General features: G+C 34.9%; 1 protein-coding gene across 2 annotated transcripts in view; it reads left to right on the top strand.

Moving 5' to 3' along the window:
- The window catches only part of tup (LIM1_Isl and LIM2_Isl domain-containing protein tup), an 81,421-nt gene that overhangs the window by 29,730 nt on the left and 26,288 nt on the right, over window positions 1–25,403 (top strand). For both annotated transcript variants that reach the window (XM_088263957.1, XM_088263956.1), the window contains exon 3: window positions 24,586–24,775. In XM_088263957.1, the coding sequence (XP_088120083.1) occupies window positions 24,586–24,775 (190 nt within the window). The remainder of the gene's footprint in view (window positions 1–24,585; window positions 24,776–25,403) is intronic.

Genomic DNA, 25,403 nt, shown 5'->3' with positions numbered 1-25,403 from the left:
ATTGGCAAGCTTATTGCTAAAAGTAATATCTTCCAACCAACCAAAAACAGACTAGCAATATTGATCAAGACGTCTGATACCATATAAAGCCGTTTGCAATTAGAGGGTAGATAGTACTTGAACATTTAAAAAAAAACATAAATTACAAATTCACAGATAAAAAACATAAATTACAAAAGATGATAATAAGGAGGGCAAAGGAAAAATATAGTTTAAGGAAGGAGGTAGAGGGAAAAACTAAGGGAGTAGATTTGATGGACAGTTATTTCTAATGATAGATAGTAGGTAGGTATACAATGTCTCAGACGTTTCTTAAAAGTTGTTAGAGAAGGTGCATTCTTTACAAATATATGTAGGAATTCTAAAAATCTGTGTAGTGTGGGGTTGTAAATCATGAGTAGAATTTGTTACTGTTACACGTGTGTAAAGTGATCACTTATCCAGCCTGTGACAGATGTAAAAACCTAGACTTCCATATTTTTTTGATATGTATACTCGTATGCTGACATGTCAAATTATAATAAATATATTTTTATATTATTTTTTGACATCTCATCAAAGATGAAGAAGAATATGGAAGTCTGGGCATTTACGGGGCTGACGACCGTCATAGGCTGGTTTAAGTGATCACTTTACACACGCGTAACATTCACCAATTCTACCCATTATTGACAACCACACTACTCAAATTCTTGGAAGTTCTATATATATGAACCAATTTAGAAACTTTGTTCTTGAATCACTAGAACTTCACTAGAGACATCTATTGGTGAGATGTAAAGAAGCTTTTTTATTAAGCAGAAACTCTTATATTAGTATGTGAGACCCGAATCCTGGATTATAATCACACACATGAGAAACGCCAGAAAATACCATTTTCATCTTTATTATTAAGCTTATAATTTGACCAGATAATTTATTTACAACATTTTGAGTGTGCCAAATACTTGTTCACAAAATCTGGATTATCTCCAATTACAGGAGTTATTTTCATATTATTTTTTGACATCTTATCAAAGATGAAGAAAAAATAATATGAAAATAACTCCTGTAATTGGAGATAATCCAGATTTTGTGAACAAGTATTTGGACACACTCAAAATGTTGTAAATATATTTTTATGTTAAAAACTGCTACCTCACACCGAAGATAGCTTAACATATTTCTATTATTATCTCATACGCGTGTTAACATGATACAATGTATTTTTAACAGCTCGCATAACATCTGTCTCTTTGGATGTTTTTTAAGATAGATTGTTTGATTTTTTATTAAGTTTTGTAATAAAAAATACAATAATTCAACCAGACGATGGCCGGTCACGTTCCAGATCTTCTCTTTTACTAAATTATAACACCGAATCCCGTGTTTTATGGTATTTCGGCGAGGTCTAATAAAAATAACTTCGTAAAAACTATTGTTGAGTGTTTGCGCTCAATATCTACCGGGTTAAATGTAATATTTACATATCGTAGTCGTTCAGGAGAAAGTGACCAACTAACAAAACGGAATATGTTCAGGAGGGCCATTTAAGTCACTTTTGCTTGGCAAGAAAATAAATATCAATGCAGTTTGTCATTTTTAACAAGTCAATATATTATGCTTCCAAGATTAAAATCCTTTAGGATTTGTTTAGGGCAATATTCTGCTAGTAGGATATCAAATAGTCAATGATCACGTTTTTGTAAAAAATTCACTTGGTCACTTTTTCCTGTATGACTACGATATATAAATGAAAGGTACATGGAAATAAAGCTGTCACTACAAAAATGTAGTTTTTAGGTATTTTCGGTCGGGTCAGGGGTCGAAATAATCGGCGTGTATGTATGAGGAGATCCTTGAATGTGGAAGATGAGAATATTGTTTGTAAAGATATAGTGGTGTTGCATTTTATTATCTCTGCCTACCCCTGCGGGGAAGCGGCTTAATGAATAGTTTTACTCAAATCAATACTTTTTTTACAAACGAAGATGAACGTTTTATGCGAATTAATATTTTGACAAACGAAGATGAACGTTTTATGCGAATTAATATTTGACAAACATAGATGAACGTTTTATACGAATTAATATTTTGACAAACGAAGATGAACGTTTTAAGCGAATTAATATTTTGACAAACGAAGATGAACGTATTATGCGAATTAATATTTTGACAAACGAAGATGAACGTTTTATGCGAATTAATATTTTGACAAACATAGATGAACGTTTTATACGAATTAATATTTTGACAAACGAAGATGAACGTTTTATGCGAATTAATATTTTGACAAACATAGATGAACGTTATGTACGAATTAATATTTTGACAAACGAAGATGAACGTTTTATACGAATTAATATTTTGACAAACGAAGATGAACGTTTTAAGCAAAATAAGATTTTTCAAGAATAAAGATGCACGTTTTACACAAATGAAGATTTCTGACGAACGAAGATGAACGTTATAAGCAAATGAACTTGTTTGAGATATCATAGTATTTAACCGCGTTTCTGCATTCTTGAGAGTTACCCCATTACTGTCATCGTCCGATTTATACAATACAATGTCGGCCCTAATTTATGACGAGAACATCGCGTGTTGCGTTATTAATTTAGGCATCCGAGATTCATGCTCTGCTCATAACAACACCTGCACGTGTTTAAAAATATATAAAAATCGGTTGTAAATCATTATTTTATATTTCGTGGCTACTGGAATGTTACTGTATGTTATTTTACGACTCCGAAAACTATAATATATTTACTATACGTATGTATATTGTATAATAAGATGTTTTGTTATCAGAGTGAAAATACTTAGAGGCCTATGACACCATTAAGTATGTATATCATCATATATGCATCTCCTCATACATACCCGCCGATTATTACGACTCCTAACCTGTATTTGTGTATTTGGGTAGTATGTTTTCTAGGGATGGAAAGATTGATAAAGACAAAGAAAGGAGATTGAATGCTGGGAACAAACTGAATGGTGCACTGGAATCAGTTATAGCAAATAAAAACCTCATCAGCGGAAGCTAAACTGGCAGTGCACAGCGGAGTCCTAACAACAAGTGTGAAGTGAAACATGGAGTTGGCAAGAGAAGGATGAAAGTAGACTGAATGCAGTCGAAATGTAATCTCTCAGAAGAATGTGCGACAAAACGATGTATGATAGATGTGCGAATAGTGAAATAAGGAAGGAATGCAAAGCTGAGATAAGCATTATCGATAAAATTAAGAAAGGTGTGTTGAGATGGTTTGGACATGTAGAACGAATGAGTGAGGAAAGAACGGTAAAACAAATTTAAAGTATTTGGCATATCTGATCGTGTCATGTTCTTCTCGGTCATCCTCTGCTCCTTTTTTCAACTACATTCGCCTCATAAATTTGTTTTACCGTTCTTTCCTCACTCATTCGTTCTACGTGTCCAAACCATCTCAACACACCTTTCTTAATTTTATATACTATACTTATTCTACATATTAAAATTTACATGATGTTTTCAATATATAAATAAGTATGTTAATCACAGGTTGTTTTGAAAGCTTAATACGCTTCGCAAAATGCTGACTCTATTCTTTACCGAGAATTGTTTTTGTGACATTTACCTACCTGATTTTACCGAGAAATACAAACATTACCTCCGCTCGGAGTAGAACCCTAAACTCCATGAATGGCTGCTAATTGCTATAACCAATAGACAACCGCTACCGTATTTTATATTGAAACGCTTGCGGTTACAAGGAAAAGCGGGCCACGCTATTTACATAAATATAAAATTTATGTTAATCTGTCAAAAATTAAATTTTTAATGTCACAATATTTTGAGATTTCACAACATAGATGAAGAAGGTATGGAAATCGGGGTATTTACACGATTGTCACGTTGTTAGGACCTGTCATAAGCTGGTTTAAGCGATCACTTTATACTTGTGTAACATTAACCATACATACAAATCAAATAGGGAGGGGGGGGGGTTCAAATAAATTTGTTCAAAAAGATTTTTCACTCTAATATTTTATCAATATTACCCTGGACTAGTATATGAAGCGGAGGGCTGATCACCTTTCCTTCATGTGTTAACGATCAAGATAACGCTGCGTTTATATGATGCAGTGCCCTATGCACCATTAGGGTGCGGTTAAGGGTTTGAAGAAGAATTATATATACTAACATCACGCTGTTTCCCCGCAGGGGTAAGCAAAAAAGAAACGCCACACTTTCTGTCCTTACATACACTCCTAGCCTCCTTCACATCCATACATCTAGTCATACATGCCCTCCGTTTACGCAGACTTTTTGACACCACCAGATTTTACGTTCTGATTAATCTGATCGTGCCAAGTCTTTTTCGGCCGTCCTCGTTCTGTTTTCGCGCTCACATTCGCCACATATATTTTCTTAGTCATTCTCTCGCCATCCATTCGCTCCGCAAGTCCATACCACCTTAAAAAACTCTTCCTAATATTTTGAATTATTCCTTGTTCAGCCTTACGTTTCTGTCTTATATCTTTTCAATGATTTTCCACACATTCCTCTGAGGGAGCGCATTTCAACAGCGTTCACTGTAATTTTATCCATTATTTACATATATATATATATATATATATATATATATATATATATATATATATATATATATATATATATATATATATATATATATATATATATATATATATATATATATATATATATATATATATATATATATATATATATTTGTCCGCCTCCGTGGTGTATTGGTCAGCGTGTTTAGCTACCGTGCTGGAGGTCCCGGGTTCGATTCCCAGGGGGGGGTGAAAATAAATATTAGTGATTTTACACTGTAATATTTATTTAATATTACCCTGGACTGGTTCCTGAAGCGCAAGAGTGATCACCTTGCCTTCATGTAAGTAATGATCAAGATAACAATGCGTCAATTCGATGCAGTGCCCTATGCACCATTGGGTGCGGATAAGGGTTATAAGTATGAAAGTATGAAGTATATATATATATATATATATATATATATATATATAAATATATATATATATATATATATATATACATATATATATATATACATATATATATATATATATATATATATATATATATATATATATATATATATTTATATATATATATATTTATATATATATATATATATATATATATATATATATATATATATATATATATATATATATATATATATATATATATATATATATATATATATATATATATATACATATATATATATATATATATATATATATATATATATATATATATATATATATATATATATATATATATATATATATATACATATATATATATATAGATATAGATATATATATATATATATATATATATATATATATATATATATATATATATATATATATATATATATATATATACATATATAGTGTGTGTATATAAAAATACATGTGTGTGTGTGTACCTATACGTATTTTGGTTGTCTCTCTAAGGTCAAAACCCCACATATTATACAAGCCAATAAATTTATACTTCCAATGGCTCTAGCCGGCGAAACAGCCGTCACCTATCACCGTGTCAAATCGCGTATAATCCCAAATCTCGTCAGATTTCACCATTAGGCTACGATTTACGTTGTTCATTTTATTAATACTCTGCCGGCTTCCGACGGCCCAGTCCGCGCAAAGCGCCGTAACTCCATTTAGTTTCAAAAAGGAAAAAAATGGTTTTGCACGTAACATTTTGTTATGCCGTCACTCGTTCGTGGGTGATTATGGCCTGGATGGGGAAAAGTAACCTAACCTAAGGTGTATTTTGTAGTTATATTAAAATTTATAATTGTTGACTTTGTGGTATGGTAATATAACATTTTCCTTTTCATTAATCGTACACTTTGTGTAATACCACTTCAAAACTTTACTTCACTACTACTGTTTTCGGATTAGTATAAAATATTACTGTATTAAAAAAATTATAAATAAATAAAAATTTATAAATCAGATCCTGCCCCTTCTTCATCCTTCAACGTCCCAAGGACACTCTAAAATTTACACTAAGCTTCACATACGGTGTTTGAAAATGATGCGGAATGGTATTTACTAAGTAAAACTTAAATTAAAAATGGATAGATATTACTACAAAATGATTGCCGAATCAATAAATGAAATTATGTTTAAAAATATTAAAAATATACTACAAAAATAAATGCCCACACTTCCATAGTCTTCTTCATCTTTGTTGAGATTTAAAAAAATTATCATAAGAAAATTTAAACATAACTTTTAAAGCAAGTAGCTCGTCAATTCCTCATCCAGGATTTTCAATCGGTTTATTCTTTTTAAGACATTTTACCAACCTATCGTCCTAAAATTATAGCTGTTTTGACTCGCTTTCGAAATTTTTGTGTGAACACGCGTCACATCAGATTATAAGAATTTTCGGTGCTTAATAAAAAAAAAATTAAATCTTAGATTTCGCTCACTCCTTTCAAGAACGTCATAAATCGTCAATTATCAGTTGTGCATATTTTCTGAATGCCCGTAAAATCTACTATATCCCAGCAAAAGCGGCGTATTTTTAAGTCAATATTTACCCGCTACAGGGCAGAAAGTGTTATTTTAGCATTTTGAAGAAAAGGTATTGTTTAATTATGTTTTTAAATATACTAAATATTATTCAAATGGAGAAAAAACCTTCAGCTTTTACCTAAAAATATCTGTTGCACGGTAAAAAGTTCAATAAGTGGCTTGACATTTATTTTTAATACAGTTTATTATATTCTTAAACTTTAAAAACGATCTCCTGAAAAATCAAGTATTTTTTTTAAATATGGCGTTGTTGAAAGGAGTGAGCGATATAATGTTTGTTGTAGGCATACCACGTTTTGAGCGTACGCCGTCCGGGTAAAACCTGATTTGATCTATAACAATCGTTGAAGAATTTCAAATCGGTGTTCGGCATTATATTATTTGAACACCAAAACGCAGCATCTCGTAATACGATATTAAATCCGAGATCAATCCTAATTTTATTGGAGGTGCCATAAATTCCTTACCCCAGCTACCGTTCACCATTATTATTACCTACATTTTTTTATTATATTTATTAACAAAAGGCCATAAAAACGGGTCCCCTGGCCAGGCGGTTTTAATCCTTCCATCTGATATGCATAGAGAACATTATTATATTATTATTTTCCGGATGTAGATGTTGTAAAAAAAGGGTATTTGTTTTTATTTGCTTATTAATTATCTCATAGAAAAGTGGGACCCTTTTAACCAATTTATTAAGAATATTACGACCATCATAGGTTGGTTTAAGTGATCACTTTACACTTTACACACGTGTAACATTCACTAATTCTACCCCTGATTGTCAACCGCGCTACTCAAATTCTTGGAACTTCAATATATATATGGTTCAATTTCGAAACATAGTGCTTGAATCACTAGTATTTCACTAGAGTCATCTATTGGTGAGATAATAGAAGCTTTTTATTGAGCAGAAACCCTCTCATTTGTATGTGAAGTCCGAATCCTGGATCATAAACATGATAAACGCTAGAAAATATCCTTTTTTATTATTTTAGCTTATAATTTGACCAGTTAGTTTATTTACAAAATGTTGTGATTACATGTGATTTGGACCAGTAATTTTGTCATTACATGTGATTTGGACCAAAAATGTTATGATTACATGTGATTTGAGACCCAAAATGTTGTGATTACATGTGATTTGGACCAATAATTTTGTCATTACATGTGATTTGGACCAAAAATGTTATGATTACATGTGATTTGAGACCCAAAATGTTGTGATTACATGTGGTTTGAGACCAAAAATGTTGTGATTACATGTGATTTGGGCAAAAACGCTGTGATTACATGTGATTAGGACCAAAAATGCTGTGATTACATATGATTTGGACCAAAAATGTTGTGATTACATATGATATGAGGCCCAAAATGTTATGATTACATATGATTTAGACCAAAAATGTGATTACATTGATTTGAGACCAAAAATGTTATGATAACATGTGATTTGGACCAAAAATCTTGTGATTGCATGTGATTCGAGAAATAATTAATACCTAGTCTGACACACACGATGTTTTGTTTCTAGTGAAATGTTCATATCTTCTATTGGCATGTTGTATCTCGTAAATAACAAAAGCATTGTACTTTTTTTGTGTTGAAATATTTTATAAATAAGTGTTCAAAGTATGCCGCGGTAGGAAGTGCTAAATCTCCCAATCCTATGTCAACTGGGCCTGTGTCAACTCGGTCTGTCAACTAAACACTGCGTCAACATTGTGCTGCGCTGTGTCAATTCCGACTATCAAACGTGTCAATAATTGGCCACCGTTCAACTATACCAGGTTGAAAATACTATACTAGGTATCTTTTTTAGTACCCAATATACTGATAAATCACAGGTTAATTTTCATTAAAACCAGGCGAGTGTTATCAGTGTATTCAATATTAATAAGTTAATATATTTGCACTGTTACTCCATAATTATCAATACTTTTTTTGAATCCCTTAGACCTTAGACTAAAACATGTCTAAATACCAACCACTATTACGGTTTCAACGTATGGGGTCCATACAAACAATAATATTACTGTAACATCAAAACTTGACGTGATACAAGCTTGTCACCATATCGACGGCCCCTACGTAAAGTACTCTATCTGCAAATCTGTTACTTTACAGGAGAGAGCTTAGAAGATTTTTTCAGCGTATTTTATTTATTAATTAATAGTTTTCTCTGAAATTCTAAACTTGTAATATATATATTCAAAAACACGATAAAATAATGTATTAAATCGTTTTAAAACTTTATGTTTTGTCAAAATTAAGTAGTTAGCGTTTTAGGAGTTCAGTTCATTTTGAAAATTCGATGTAGATAGCTTCTTATACGCCTGAAAACTAGGCGTAACTTTTTTTTGTCTGTTTATGTTTATAGATTTTTGTCTGTTTATATTTTTTCCGCCTCCGTAGTGTAATGGTCAGCGCGCTCGGCTACCGTTCTGGAGGTCCCGGGTTCTCTTCCCAGGGGGTTCAAATAAATATAAGTGATTTTTTCACTCTAATATTTATTCCATATTACCCTGGACTGGCACCTGAGACGGAAGGCTGATCACCTTTTCTTCATGTGTTAACGGTCAAGATGCGTTTATATGATGCAGTGCCCTATGCACCATCGGGGTGCGGATAAGGGTTTGAATGAAATATTTATATATAACAGTCAGTTACAATGATTAAAGAAAACACTTGTTTTTTACCACTTGAGTTTTATTATAGGCTACATGTTTCAGAAGTTAAACCTCCATCATTCAGGTCTGTATAATAATCTGTGTTATTATACAGACTTGAATGATGGAAGTTTAACTTCTGAAACATGTAGTCTATAATAAAACTCAAGTGGTAAAAAACAAGTGTTTTCTTTAATCATTGTAACATGTCTTACCACAAAGTTAATGCCGAAACAATAAATAAAATAACAGTCAGTTGATAACATACAATAAATATCTCAATATTGACAAAAATTTAGTTAGAGCACTTTACGTGGGGCACGTCGATTTGGACTTTGAAGAAGAACGATTAACTTAGTCCAAATCAGTCTAAATTTCAGTTACAAAATCGTTGTTGGCCAGTGTAATAAGGTTTGATGGGTATACAAAAGTAGGTACCTACCTGGGTGAACTTTTCGATATACCTGACTCCTCCGTATGAAGCGGGCTTTATATTCTTTACCAACCGAAGCCGCCTCTTGCTCTGTTTGCATATATACCGGCTTTGGGCCAAAAGCAAACATTATAAAGCAAACATCAGACGGACCAACGTTTTGAACGAAATTCAATTTTTTAAAACAAAATTTGAGCGACGCCGACGTTCTTTTATTCGTGTTTTTAACCTTTTTAAACAAACAAGCGAAGTACGGAGCCTTTTAAAGGAGATGCGTGGTCCATACGCAGTCTCGAGGGAAGAATGCGTTCTCCGTGGAGAAAATTGATGAAAAATAATAAACATAATTTTGGATAATCGCTAACCAACTAACTAACTAACCGAACGCCACATCACTCTGTCCTCGCAAACATTCTTCGCCTCTTCCACATTAATGCATCTCCTCATACATATCCGAAGATTATTAGGTACGACTCCTGAACTGACTACTTTCAAGTATTTGAAATATATAATACTTATAAATAAATTAAATATAAAACGCTTATCCGCACCCCAATGGTGCATAGGGCACTATGTCATATAAACGCAGCGTTATATTGATCGTTAACACATGAAGGAAAGGTGATCTGCCCTCCGCTTCAGGTGCCAGTCCAGGGTAATATTGAATAAATATCACAGTGAAAAAATCACTTATATTTATTTTACCCCCCCTGGGAATCGAACCCGGGAACTCGAGAACGGTAGCCGAGCGTGCTGACCATTGCACTAAGGAGGCGGACATACGGACTACGATTTGAAATACTTGACGAAAAAAAGGGAGAAGTTCAACTCAAAAAATAAATAATAAGTTTTAACACATTATCAGCGGGCGGATCGCACTTCTAATAGAGATAAACATCTCTGTAGAGAAGTGATAACATTTAACCATACTGTATACATCGATATGAGATCAAAAGATGCCGCAAAAGTCATGGGTAAAAATGACTTACACGCAATTTACGACGAGTCGAGTGAAAGGGTAAAATTACCCTTCCCGCCCAACACCACCAGTCGAGTGAAACAGTAAAATTACCCTTCCCGCAGATAGTGTTTTTTAACATAATTCCTATCGCTGTAAAAATGGACGAAAGCGGCCCAAGAAAGAGAAGCATGGAAAATATGGAGATTGTCTTCATCCAGCAGTGGAGAGATGACTGAAGAAGATGAAAAATATATTTTTTTAAAAGGAAAACAGCTACAAATACAAGACAGTCAACTAAACAATTAACCTGAAGCCAATCTTCACTCATAGATACATGATATATTTAAAAAAAAACTTTAAAAAAATTTATAAGTTTAATAATAAAAATGAAAATGGTATTTTCTGGCGTTTCTCATGTGTGTAATTCCAGGATTCGGACCTCACATACTAATATAAGAGTTTCTGCTTGATAAAAAGCTTCTTTACATCTCACCAATATGGTAGATGTCTCTAGTGAAGTTCTAGTGATTCAAGAACAAGGTTTCTAAATTGGTTCATAGAACTTCCAAGAATTTGAGTAGTGTGGTTGTCAATAATGGGTAGAATTGGTGAATGTTACACGTGTGTAAAGTGATCACGTAAACCAGCCTATGACGGTCGTCAGCCCCGTAAATTCCCAGACTCCCATATTCTTCTTCATCTTTGATGAGATGTCAAAAAATTATATTAAAAAAAAAACACTCATTCGCAAACAAACACACTCACACACACACAAACATTCACATTGACACATTACACACATCGCTCACTCCTTTCAAGAACGTCATAAATGAAAAAAATCTCGATTTTCCAGGAGAAAGTTTTTAATGTTTAAAAATATAATATAATGTATTAAAAATAAATATCAAGCCACTTCTTCTTTTAGGTAAAACGGGAAGGTTTTTTGTCCATTTTAAAAATATTTAGAATATGTAAAAAAAAATATTAAACAATAATACCTTTTATTCAAAATGCAATAACAGCACTTTCTGCCCTGTAGCGGGTAAATATTAAGTTAAAAATATGCCTCTTTCGCTGGGATATAGTACATTTTATGGGCATTTCGAAATCACGCACAACTAAAAATTCACGATTTTTGATTTCTGACGTTCTTGAAAGGAGTGAGCGACATATACACACACGATACGAAGACATGACTGAAGAAGAAAATACAAAAGCTACTCTGTAGATAGTTTTCTCATCAACATTGTATCACATCGCCCTTTTGATGGTCATAGAGATATTATACCAATTAAACCGATCTCCCATCTATAAATTAGGGATTCCAAATTGGTCTCCTATTTACCATGTTCGTATGGCAGATAATTGATCCATCCCTTATATAGAATATCCTCCGAACGTATCAAAAATATTCACCATCGCTGTTCGAACTAAATCAATTTTTTTCTTTTGAAAATATCTCTCGGGCACCGTGTGACTAGAAAGTGTTAAAAAATCAATATTTTCATATAATTATTTTTAATCCAAAAGTAGTGAGAGCTCCCGGTAGTAATTATGGATAGATGAATGTTTCTTAATATGGAATTATAGGTACTTATACCTAATATGGAACAGCACTGAGTCTAAGAATCAAACAGTCGATCACTACTTTATTGCTAGAGCAGTGCCTTATTTCATGCTTTTTATTCAAATTCATAAAAATTCAATTTACATACATGAAATTTAGTTTTGAAATACTGTAAAATTTACAGAGAAGAATGTGGAAATCTGGATATTTACAAGGCTTACGACCTGCAATAAGCTGGTTTAATTGATCATGTTATATATGTATAATGAATGATAAGGAGAATGTTGTATTACAATACTGCAAAGTTATCAATGCTTTAAATATACAAAATATCCCATGGAATCGTCTGTTTTTGAGATTCTCTTTTTTTTAGAACTTTTGAGAACTCTTTTTAGATTATAAATAAATATATAGCGTAATTACATACACAGTTAAGAGGGTACGTTTTTATAAGAGTATTTTAAAATTTATTTCATCATGCAAATAATTACAAATTACAGTAATGACTTAGTTTTATCGTGCCGAGGGCACATTTACAATATTTATTTATAAAACTACATTTATGAAAGAAAATTGTTCATGACATGCAATCAAATATGACATCACGAATGATGTGATCTATTTCAAATCTACCCACTTCCAATATAAAAAAATATATATATATTTTTACACAAATATTTCAATTTCATACTATTTCTGTGAGTTTTAGTGACTCATTATTAGAAATAGGTATCAAGTTGTGGTAGAGTGGGTTCGAACCGAGAAACTTTGACTCAAGATTCCGCGACACTAACCACGGGACCACGACCCGACACTTCATATATAAATAGCTCTTTTACATTTAGTAAGCCTTTTTTGAAAACTTTATGGATAGTGGAAATAGGTTGTACAACATCTTTACAAAATAATCAAAATTATTTTGACCAAAAGAGGTTTCTATGTTTTAAATCTTGCAGTTACCATAATTAGTGTTAATTATGAGTTGTGTGCTTTGTTAAGAGGTGCTTTCTTGTGTTATGTGAGAGTAATTCTTAAATGCACATGTAAGGATTCTTTTAGCATATAGTTGTTTAACAGTCATAAGTTCAAATTTGTTGAATATATCCTATACGAGAGTCTGTCTCGGAACTTTAAGTTTTATTTTTATTATTGATGTTTAGACAACAATAATATTTTTTTATAATGCAATACATACTCGTAAAACTCCAAACAATAATCCCATACTTGTAGAACAGACTGCCATCACTTATATTTTCACCCCTCCTGGGAATCGCACTCGGGACCTCCAGCACGGTAACTTAACACGCTAACCAGTGTACCACGTAGGCGAATATCATTTGATTTAAAATTAAGTTTGGTTATTTAATTATGGCGGAATTAATATATCGTAGTCGTACAGGAGAAAATGACAGCTAACAAAACGTAAAATATCCAGGAGGGCCATTTAATCGTTTTCACTGCGGTTAGTCATTTTTAAAAAGTCAATATATTATACTTAAAATCGCTTTGGGATTTTTTTCCAGGTCAACATTAAGCTAGTAAGATGTCAAGTAGTCAATAATCACGTTTTTGTACAAAAAAATGCACTTGGTTACTTTCTCCTGAAGAGGACTATATTTTCGCTAATTTAATTTAAAGGTTTAAGTAATATAGTGAACACCCGGTAATTGGCGAAGGCGAAAAGAATCTTTGGCGAAGATTCCTCGCATTCTTGGTCGGGAGACATTGGTGAGTGCGGGGTTCCCTGTTCGCGTCCTGTCGCCCGAATATCTACCTATTTAGGGCCTTGGTCGGCTATAATTATTTACAGAGCGAATAACGCACCCAATTAAAGAATTTACGAACTCCGCCATCCATTAACATATACTAATTAACGGATATTGTGTATCCGACATTTGTTCGGACCGCATTGCAATTCGTTCGTTTATGGATATACGATAATTAAAACATTCATATCGCTTTATATATGTGTAGCTAATTATTTCGTAATAAGCACTTCATCAATTCATGGTGCCATTCCTTAGGTCTTTCCTTCACATTAAATTAATGCGGGTACTTACCTATGTTACTTACTAAGACGCAATGTGATTTTATAGCATTTTTATTTTATTTTAAAATTCCTTTTTTTTCAAAAAATCTAAATATCAAGATATCCAAAACTTGTGTGCGACCCTTGACATATGGCACCGAAAGCAGAGTGGACACCGTAGACCGTAGACACAAAAAACGCGCTAAGAGTGTCAGAAATTGAGACTCTAAGGATTAATCTAGCAAGAGTCTACGAGAGATTGAAAGCTGTCCCACCGCATGCCCAGATCTGATACAGAAGATGATCTGCTCTTGCTAAGAAATTTTTTTTGGAACTAGGTTGCGAAATTTATTGAAAATGTGAAAATGTGAAGCAATATAAAATTGTATCCCAATTTTACTGTGAATTTACATTTAAAAGCTTTCAATATACCTGTCACTGCCAATCTAAATAAATACAGGTTTGTAAATCCGTCACCAAATTTTCTAAAAGTACCCCGGTGCTTAGGCAGTGAAAGGGATAAGTATTTAGTTCAATTAGTCAGCTAGATCCGACTCCGACCCGACGCTGGCCGGTACACAGACGCCCACAACCCCGACCAGCACAGCAGATAGACACGGAACGGTGCAAAGATATTTACAGAAAATACGAGACCGAATAAAGAACACCAGGGTAAGGGAAATATGCTAGATCTAAGACGTCGTTAGGTGGGGAAGGTAACGAAGAAGACAATGGTATGCGCATGTGAGGAGAATAGACCATACAGACTTATTGGACGGCTAACCCCAAGGTAGACGACTAAAGAGATGGATTGACAGCTGGGAATCGACTTCACAGGAGTCTAATCCCTCTTATAAACAGGCCACAAGGCCCACACCAAGCAGAAAATGTAGAGAAGATCTTTTTTAATTAAAGCCCCGTAAATGCCCAGAATTCCATATTCTTCTTCATCTTTGATGAGATGTCAAAAAGTATTATGAAAATAACTTCTGTAATTGGAGATAATCCCGATTTTGTGACAAGTATTTGGACATACTCAAAATGATGTATAGAAAATATGTTTTTGGTGCAATTCCTACTTACCTACGCATTTTCTTGCAACATTTTCAGATTAAAAAATTGCAAATTTAAAGATGCCTCAACTTGATATGAAACATCTATGGTTTTTTTTTAATGAAAGAAGATGGTAGTCTAAGCATCCCAGGGCTTACGACCTGGCATTTGGCTGTCTTAAGCGATCACTTTATAAACCTGTGTATCGTTCACCATTCTGCCCATCATCGAACATACATATTGCATTAATTTTTGATACCTGCATATATGCAATGGTCTCAGACCTTTCACATGTCGGTACGAATTTCGATACATTAGGAAATACGGCCGATTATAGCGCCATCAGCTAAGAAATGGGTGAAGTTTCTTTTATTTAGCTTTTGAACCGGAATAAGAATTCTGTGAAATTTACCATTTTTTATTCGATCCACATTAGTCGCCAAACTTCGCCTCTTCCACATTCATGCATACCCGACGATTGTTAGGTACGACTCCTGAATTGACTACTTTCAAGTATTTAAAATACATGATCATACCAAGTTTTCGTCGGTCTTCCTCTGCTTCTATTGAAAACCACATTCACCTCTTATTTTTTTATTGTTCTTTCTTCACTCGTTCGATTCACATGCCCAAACCATCTCAACACACCTTTCTTAATTTTATCGATAAAAGATATGATTTTGCCGCCTATTGTAAGAGGAATGCATTTTTTATAATCCCTTAAAAATAATCCGTATTTTCTTTTATGAAATCCATATTTGGATGCAATTCCCTAACTAAAATACAACTTTTTACATCTGTCTCTTTCCCACGCGCGTGAAATGCTGGAAAATCATATTTCCGTCCCTCCCGCAGTCATGCGCGTTTGCTGTCAATGGCTTTATCTCTTTTACTCCTTAATAAATTTCCCAGATTAGGCACGTCTCTGTCTAACACTTACAAAGGCGGCACGTGATGAAATTTGCATACATTATCTTTTCAACATAACGCCGTTTAGTATTTCAGTATTTGTATACGGTTAGGTATTAAATAAAACCTTGTTTCCTGATTTGGATGTAAATATAATGCCAATATGTACACATGTTTACATTATCTTACATCTACATTTTTACATATGCATATTTTTACATATCGCTCACTCCTTTCAAGAACGTCATAAATCAAAAATCGTCAATTTTCAGTTGTGCATATTTTCGAAATGCCCAGAAATTGTACTATATCCCAGAAAAAGAGGCATATTTTTAACTTAATATTTACCCGCTACAGGGCAGAAAGTGTTGTTCTTGCATTTTGAAGAAAATGTATTGTTTAATATTTTTTTTAAATAAACTTAATATTTTTTAAATGGAGAAAAAACATTCAGGTTTTATCTTAAAAGATCTGTTGCACAGTAAAAAGTTCAATAAGTGGATTGATATTTAGTTTTAATACATTGTATAATATTATTTAAACTTTAAAAACGTTCTCCTGAAAAATCAAGCTTTTTGATTTATGACGTTCTTGAAAGGAGTGAGCGATATATGTCTGTACACGACGGATTCTCCAGTTCTTTGTATACGTTGCGCGTGGTAATGACGATAGCCTGGAACGACCGGTTGTAATCGGTAGCCTGAAGGAGAAGAGAGGGACAGGAAGATCCCTACACGATGGACCAATTAAGTTAAGGCAGCAGCAGCAGGCACCTCGGTGGTTGGAGCGCTACGTGTAGCGCAGTCAAGGGATAACTGAAGAAGAGTCATTGCTTTCACAAGGGTCACAACCCTCAGTAATGAGGAATAAAACGGAGAAGGGGAGACATTTATGGTATGTCCGCCTCCGTGATGTAATGGTTGGCGTGTTTAGCTGACGTGCTGTAGGTCCCGGGCTCGATTCCCAAGGGGGTCAAAATCTCCCTCCAACCCTTACCCGCACCCCAATGGTGCATAGGGCACTGCATCATATAAACGCAGTATTACCTTGATCGTAAATACATGAAGGAAAGGTGATCAGCCCTCCGCTTCAGGTACCAGTCCAGGGTAATATTGAATAAATATTAGAGTGAAAAAATCACTAATATTTATTTGACCCCTCCCTGGGAATCGAACTCGGGACCTTCAGAACGGTAGCCGAGCGTGCTAAACACTACGGAGGGGGTCAAATTATATATTAATTAATATGGGTGATTTTCACACTTATATGTTTTTAATTTCACCCTGAACTGGTACAAGAAGTGCAGGGCTGATCACCTTGCCTTCATGCAATTAACGATCAAGTTAACACTGCGTCGCTACAATGCAGTGCCCTATGTCTTTCTATCACGGACAACGTCGGATCATGTTATCTTTCTGCAGCATCCATGAATTCTTCGGTCTTCCTTTAGATGTTTTTCGTGGAAGATCCATGGCTATTGCCCGGTTTACAATATGTTCAAGTTCTCTACGTCCTATGTGCCCATACCATCTCAATTGCCTTTCTTCTACCTTACTATTGAAGCCAGTTACACCCAGGCATCCACGAATGAATAAACTCTTTATTTTGTTTCTTGAATGATTTTCAATAATTAATATAACCTTATTATTGGGTAATTAAGTATAACCTAACCATGAGTATTTCAATGTTTTAGAATTAGTGCATTTACCTTAATGATGACAAGGTTCTTGTCAAAACCGGTTGAAAAAGTGTACCATTAAAAAGTGGTTAAAACAAAGTTGTTTTATTATATAAAGTTTAATCTTTATTTTGTTTCTAAGGGGCACTCCATGTGACCGTCTAAGGATTCGGATTTCTGTTGTTTGTAATTCTCTAGAGAACTGACCTTTACTTCTTTACATCAAGGCAATTGAGTAAATACAAATATATATAATATGAGTACTTACGTAAAGTTTTATGTTTTTCATGTTTTCATCAATTAACAGTATATTCTTTTTTGACATCTCATCAAAGATGGAGAAGAATATGGAAGTCTGGGCATTTACGGGGCTGACGACCGTCATAGGCTGGTTTAAATGATCACTTTACACACTTGTAACATTCACCAATTCTACCCATTATTGACAACCACACTACTCAAATTCTTGGTAGTTCTATATATATGAACCAATTTTGAAACCTTGTTCTTGAATCACTAGAACTTCACTAGAGACATCTATTGGTGAGATGTAAAGCCTATGACGGTCGTCAGCCCCGTAAATGCCCAGACTTCCATATTCTTCTTCATCTTTGATGAGATGTCAAAAAATAATATGAAAATAACTCCTGTAATTGGATATAATCCAGATTTTGTGAACAAGTATTTGGACACACTCAAAATGTTGTAATTAACAGTATCATGAAAATACAGTATTTATTTTAAAATATAGTATTTATTTAACAATCTCCTTAACATTCATCGTTCACTATGTTTAATACCACTTTAATAAACATTAATCCATGACTACCGGTTTCGGAATAATCATTACATTTTCAGGTCATTAAAATTAAACTGTCACGGTCTCTCATTTTTTTTCTTCATTTTTCATTCAAACCCTTACCCGCACCCCAATGGTGCATAGGGCACTGCATCATATAAACGCAGATCTTGATCGTTAACACATGAAGGAAAGGTGATCAGCCCTCCGCTTTCGGTACCAGTCCAAAGTAATATTGATTAAACATAAGAGTGAAAATATCACTTATATTTATTTGACCCCCCCCTGGGAATCGAACTCGGGACCTCCAGTACGGCAGCCGAGCGTGCTGACCATTACACTACGGAGGCGGACTACTCTCATTTATACTAAAAAGTATTTATTTATTTCAACATTTAAATAAAAACTGCCTTGTAATTTTTTTAATAATTCCCACATGTAACACCATGAATACTATAAGTAATTTGTCTTAGTTAGCTGAAAGATAATGCTTGTCAATGTCACTTTACTTTATTACCAATAATTAGAAATTGAAAATGAATATAATCAGATATTAAAATCAAACCTTCTCGCGCTCTACCTTCAATAAAATGAATGTTTCCACGAGCCGCCACAGTGAACATTCATTACCGGCTCCATCCTTATCTTTGGTCCAGACATACAGACGGCAGCATCCTTCGTTTTACACTTATTGTCTTACCCGACACTTCTTTACTGCCGACCACTAGATATTGGCCCTAGACCAAGGATGCCCAATCGTTCGTAAAACGAAATTTGTCAGTTTCGAAAACTGTCATAAATTTGGAAAAGCTTATAAGCGTGATGAATTTATTGAAGTGTTATTGTGGAGGTCCTCACCAAAAAGTTATATTTCCAAAATTGCCCAAAAAATTCTTTAAAAGCAAATCTGTTCTCTTTACTGTATTCTATCGAAATCTTAATTAAAGTTGCGACAAAACGTCATCAATCCTGTGTTAAACCAATATGAAATCATTAAATCGCACCAAAACGTAACGATTTTACAAGCTAGAATTCCTGATTACTTAAAATCATTTATGAAGGAAGTGCAACGTTTTGTTGAGCAAAACTAACTAACTAACTAACCATCACGCCGCTTCCCCGCAGGGGTAGGCAGAGAGAAAAGCGCCACACACTCTGTCCTTGCAAACATTCTTCGCCTCTTCCACGTTCATGCATCTCCTCATACATACCCGCCGATTGTTACGACTCCTAACCTGACCACTTTCAAGTATTTGGCATACCTGATCGTGCCATGTTTTTCTCGATCTTCCTCTGCTTCTTTTCCCACTTGTTTTGTTGAGGATCTCCACAATTAATGATTAAGTGAAATTATAAGTGTGTCGTTCGGATTACTAAACATTTTGATAAAAATATTGGGAATAAAGACAATTTCGATTTATGATAATAGTCTTTAACTCTCTTCTTACCATTCATCGTTCACTTTGTGTAATTCCACTTAAAAACATAACTTACCTACTACCTGTTTCGGAATAACCAATAACGAAGAAGAATATGAAAGTTTTGGTATTTACAGATTTTATTTACGACCTATGTTGAGATATCAAGATGTAAATATAATTCCCAAGTGGAGAAACCCAGATTTGTGAACAAGGATTTGGACACACCGAAAAAGTTGTAAATAAAATTACTGGGTATATAATATTATAAGCGTCATAAAAAAATTTTTTTTTTGGCGTCTCTCAGTATGTACAATAATTTGGTAAGGATCTCGAATACATTTAAAAGGGTCTCCGCTAAATATAATGCTTAATCAGATCAACCATAGATACTGCTGCAAACACGCACATGATGCGACGTATGAATTATTCATATCATGTACATATACATATATTCAGCACGCTCAGCTACCGTTCTGGAGGTCCTGGGTTCGATTCCCAGGGGGGTAAAATAAATATAAGTGATTTTTTCACTGTAATATTTATTTTATATTACCCTGGACTGGTACCTGAAACGGAGGGCTGATCACCTTTCCTTCATGTGTAAACGATCAAGATAACACTGCGTTTATATGAAGCAGTGCCCTATGCACCATTTGGTGCGGATAAGGGTTTTTTATACATATGTATGTATATTATTAAAAATTGTATTATGGTTGTCACTTATAATTATTAATTAATTAATTATTTTTTTATTATTATTATTAAGTGATCACTTTGTACACGTGTTACCTTCACCATTATACCTACCCATGATGGACAACCATAATACACACTACTAGTAGTAGTGTAGTAGTGTGTATTATGGTTGTCCATCATGGGTAGGTATAATGGTGAAGGTAACACGTGTACAAAGTGATCACTTTAACCCAGCTATGACATATCATTAGCCCTGTAAATATCCAGACTTCCATATTCATTTATGTTGAGACAACATATTAACATTGTCAAATATTTTTGTCTTATAAAGCAAACATAAATCTTATATGAATCATGTTATAGTCTCTGGGCAAAAAAGTTGGTCTTTCTTGCCTAGACTATGACGTTGACCTCGATAATGCAATGGTTAGTTGGGTTTGATCATAAAATACGGAAATCACAATAACAGAACAGATTGTCGAATGCATTTATGTATTTACCTAACAATTATATACATTGAATGGATCATTGCTATAACTTTGATCGTTTTAGATAATTTTACTAACTAACTAACCATCACGCCGCTTCCCCGCAGGAGTAGGCAGAGAGAATAGAACGCCACACCACTCTGTCTTTTACACTGTAATATTTATTTAGTATTACCCTGGACTGGTTCCTGAAGCGCAAGAATGATCACCTTGCTTTCATGTAAGTAATGATCAAGATAACACTGCTTCAATTCGATGCAGTGCCCTATGCACCATTGGGTGCGGATAAGGGTTATAAGTAAGGAAGTAAGTCTTTTGATGGTTCACATTTTTTGTATAAGGTTTTTTGGATCTAAAATTATAAATAGGTAGGTATACCTATCTTTTATAAGCAAGAGTTTATATAAGAGTGTATAAGAAAAATGTAGGTATGAAAATGTATTTTTGCTATTCTTTTGATACTTTATCAATTCCATGAGGGTTTCTTATGCACATCTAAAGATTTTTTTTAAATTGATTTTTCACCAATCAATCATTTCATTAATTGATTCGGCAGTCCTTTTGTTGTAATATCTATCCAATTTAATAGCGTTACTGTATTTGATAATAATGTTTACAATATCATAGCACTCGTCAAAGTAAATTTGAAGAAATGGTGAAAAAGTTAGTCTTCATATTGAAAATAAATATTAGTGATTTTACACTCTAATATTTATTTAATATTACCCTGGTCTGGTTCCTGAAGCGCAAGAATGATCACCTTGCCTTCATGTAAGTAATGATCAAGATAACACTGCGTCAATTCGATGCAGTGCCCTATGCACCATTGGGTGCGGATAAGGGTTACAAGAAATAGATATTGACATCACAACAAAGATGAAGAAGAATATGGATGTCTGGGTATTAACGGTGCTTACGACCTGTCATGTGTTGGTTTCACTTTATACACGCGTAACATTTACCATCCTACCCATGACTGAAAAACACAAGACTCAAATTTCGGATGTTGTGTGTATCGTAGTCATACAGGAGAAAGTGACCAAGTGCATTTTTTACAAAAACGTGATTATTTACTATTTGATATCTTACTAGCTTAATATTGACCTGAAAAAATCCTATACCGATTTTAAACTTGGAAGCATAATATATTGACTTGTCAAAAATTACTAACTTCATTGATGTTTATTTTCTTGCCAAGCAAAAGTGACTTAAATGGCCCTCCTGAATATTTTACGTTTTGTTAGTTGGTCACTTTCTCCTGTACGACTACGATATATCCTTTAATTGGCACCTTTTCACATGCGAGTTCTCGGCGCCATCAACGCATTTAAGAAATTAGTAAATTATAAGGTCCTTTTTTTATGATGCAAAAAAAATCCACGTGCCTCCTTTGTATTTTTTTATTCTTTTGTAATTTCGTTGCAATCTTTCATCTCGCTTCTCCTCGTAAGTTGTGGGGTCATTTCCCATGTGCGCGAGAGTGATGCATGCATGACACTCGCTTTTCACGCGGTTCTGGGCGAGTCCATGTTAAGCCTCGCCCATACGGAGCATGGGCGGGTCTAAATAAATTGGCCTCGATAGGTAAAGATTCCCAACTGACTGACTAACCATCTGAGCAGAGAGAATAGAACGCCACACCAATCTGTCTTTGCATACATTTTTCGTCTTTTCCACGTTCACACGTCTCCTCACACATACCTGCCGATTATTCCGAATTCCGATTTGACCACTTTCAAGTATATGAAACACTCGATCGTGTCGAGTTTTACTCGGTCTTCCTCCGCTTCTATTTCCAACTACATTCGCCTCGTTTCTTATTGTTCTTTCTTCACTCATTTGATTCACATGTCCAAACCATCTCAACACACTTTTGTTAATTGTATCGATAATGCGTATCTCAGCCTTGCATTCCTTCATTTTTTCACCATTCGACCACCTGTGATCATACATCATTTTGCCGCACATTCGTCTGAGAAATCGCTTTCCGACTGCATTCCACCTACTTTCATTTTCCAACTCCATGCTTCACTTCACCATACATTAGAGTCAGTATCATCTTATCCGGGTAACAATACGAGTACTTTAACAATGCAAGGTAAACACTGCTCATACTTCTTCTTCTTTATGAGCCCTCTGACCTCCACTGCTGGATATAGGCCTCTTCCCCTTCTTTCCATTTCCTCCGGTCGGTTGCTGCTTACAGCCAGTTTTTACCCCCCACAGCGACAACATCCTCAGACCATCTCTTTTGGGGTCTTCCAACACCTATTTTGCTCTCCCAAGGTCTCCCAATTCTTGGGGTCCATTTTGTGGGGTCCTGTCTCGCTATATGTCATGCCCACTGCCATTTGAGTTTTGCCACGCGATCCGTGATGTCCTATATCATAGCTCATACATATCGTAGTCATACAGGAGAAAGCGACCAAGTGCATTTTTTACAAAAACGTGATTATTGACTATTTGATATCTTACTAGCTTAATATTGCCCTGAAAAAGTCCCAAAGTGAATTTCAACTTGGAAGTATAATATATCTACTGGTTAAAAATGGTCAACTGCATTAATGTTTATTTTCTAGCCAAGCAAAAGTGACTTAAATGGCCCTCCTGAACATTTTACGTTTTGTTAGTTGGTCGCTTTCTCCTGTATGACTACGATATATCATAAATCTCATGATGCTTCGTGTTTGAGTTCACGGGAGCCATGTATAGTTAATTTAAGAAAGCTTTAATTCAGCAGATACCTTTTTATTCTAATGTATGCAAGATCCTTACTGGAGTATTTTACATACTGGGTAGATTGGGTTTCATTGTATTGATGGAGTATTTGGTTGGTTGACTAGACTCCCCAGTCCTGCTTGATACATCGTTGTTCCTTACATCCTCCGACCGATGAATCCCCAACACGCCCCTGTGGCAGCAAATCTCCAATGACACTAATCTGATAGTATGGATGGGCAGATTGGGTTTCGTTGTATTGATGGAGTGTTTGGTTGGTTGCATAGAAGCTCTGGCTGTCTCTGTGCGTAAGGTTCTACATAGTATACATGGGTAGATAGTGGGTTTGTTGGACTGATGGAGTGTTTGGTTGGTTGCATAGAAGCTCTGGCTGTCTCTGTGCGTTTGGAGTAAGTTCCTACATAGTATACATGGGTAGATGGTGAGTTCCGTTGGACTGATGGAGTGTTTGGTTAGTTGCATAGAAGCTCCGACAGTCTCTGTGCGCTTGGAGTAAGGTCTTACATAGTATATATATGGGTAGATGGTGGGTTCTGATGGACTGATGGAGTGTTTGGTTGGTTGCAGAGAAGCTGCGGCTGTCGCTGTGCGTGGGGTGCGGCGGGCAGATCCACGACCAGTACATCCTGCGCGTGGCGCCCGACCTGGAGTGGCACGCGGCGTGCCTCAAGTGCCAGGAGTGCCGCCAGTTCCTGGACGAGTCCTGCACGTGCTTCGTGCGCGACGGGAAGACCTACTGCAAGAGAGATTACACCAGGTACAAATATTTATTAAACCATATCCGCTCCCTAGGCGGAAATTATGGAGTCCACAAACTGTCTCCAGGCTTTTTTGTCGTCTGCCAGCTCCCTTGTATCCTCCCAAGTCAGATCCGCGTCCCGAAGTTCTGACGAGAACTGCCGGCGCGAACCTGATGCCTTGTAAAAGAGGCAAGCTTGATGGCGGCTCTCGGGAGGCATGCGGAGTACATGGCCAAGCCAACTGAATCGCCTTTTCTTGACGACAGTTGTGACCAAGATTTGCTGGGTCCTACGCCTTATCTCTTCACCAGGTACAAACATACATACAATATATACATGAAAGTCTTGTTCTGACATTTCTTGGTGGAAATGCATTTTATGTTAACAAGCTAACTGACCATCGTATTCGTCTGAGGGATCGCATTTCGACTGCATTCAGTCTACTGTCATCCTTCTTTTGTCATCTCCATGCTTCGCTTCCATACATTGTTATTTGTACCAGGACTCCATTATGCACTGCCTTTTGCAGTTTATCTCTCTAGAATTTTTTTTATTAGCTATAACTGTTCAGTGCACCATTCAATCTGTTTCCAGCGTACACTTTGCTTTCCATATCATTATCAATCTCTCCATCCCTAGTAATCG

This window comes from Brachycentrus maculatus, unplaced genomic scaffold (genome assembly GCF_059751285.1).
Source record: "Brachycentrus maculatus isolate JH-2025_06_01 unplaced genomic scaffold, ASM5975128v1 h1tg000211l, whole genome shotgun sequence".
Taxonomy (NCBI): domain Eukaryota; kingdom Metazoa; phylum Arthropoda; class Insecta; order Trichoptera; family Brachycentridae; genus Brachycentrus; species Brachycentrus maculatus.
Note: the sequence above shows the minus strand (reverse complement) of the source record. Positions and strands in the feature narration are given on the sequence as shown.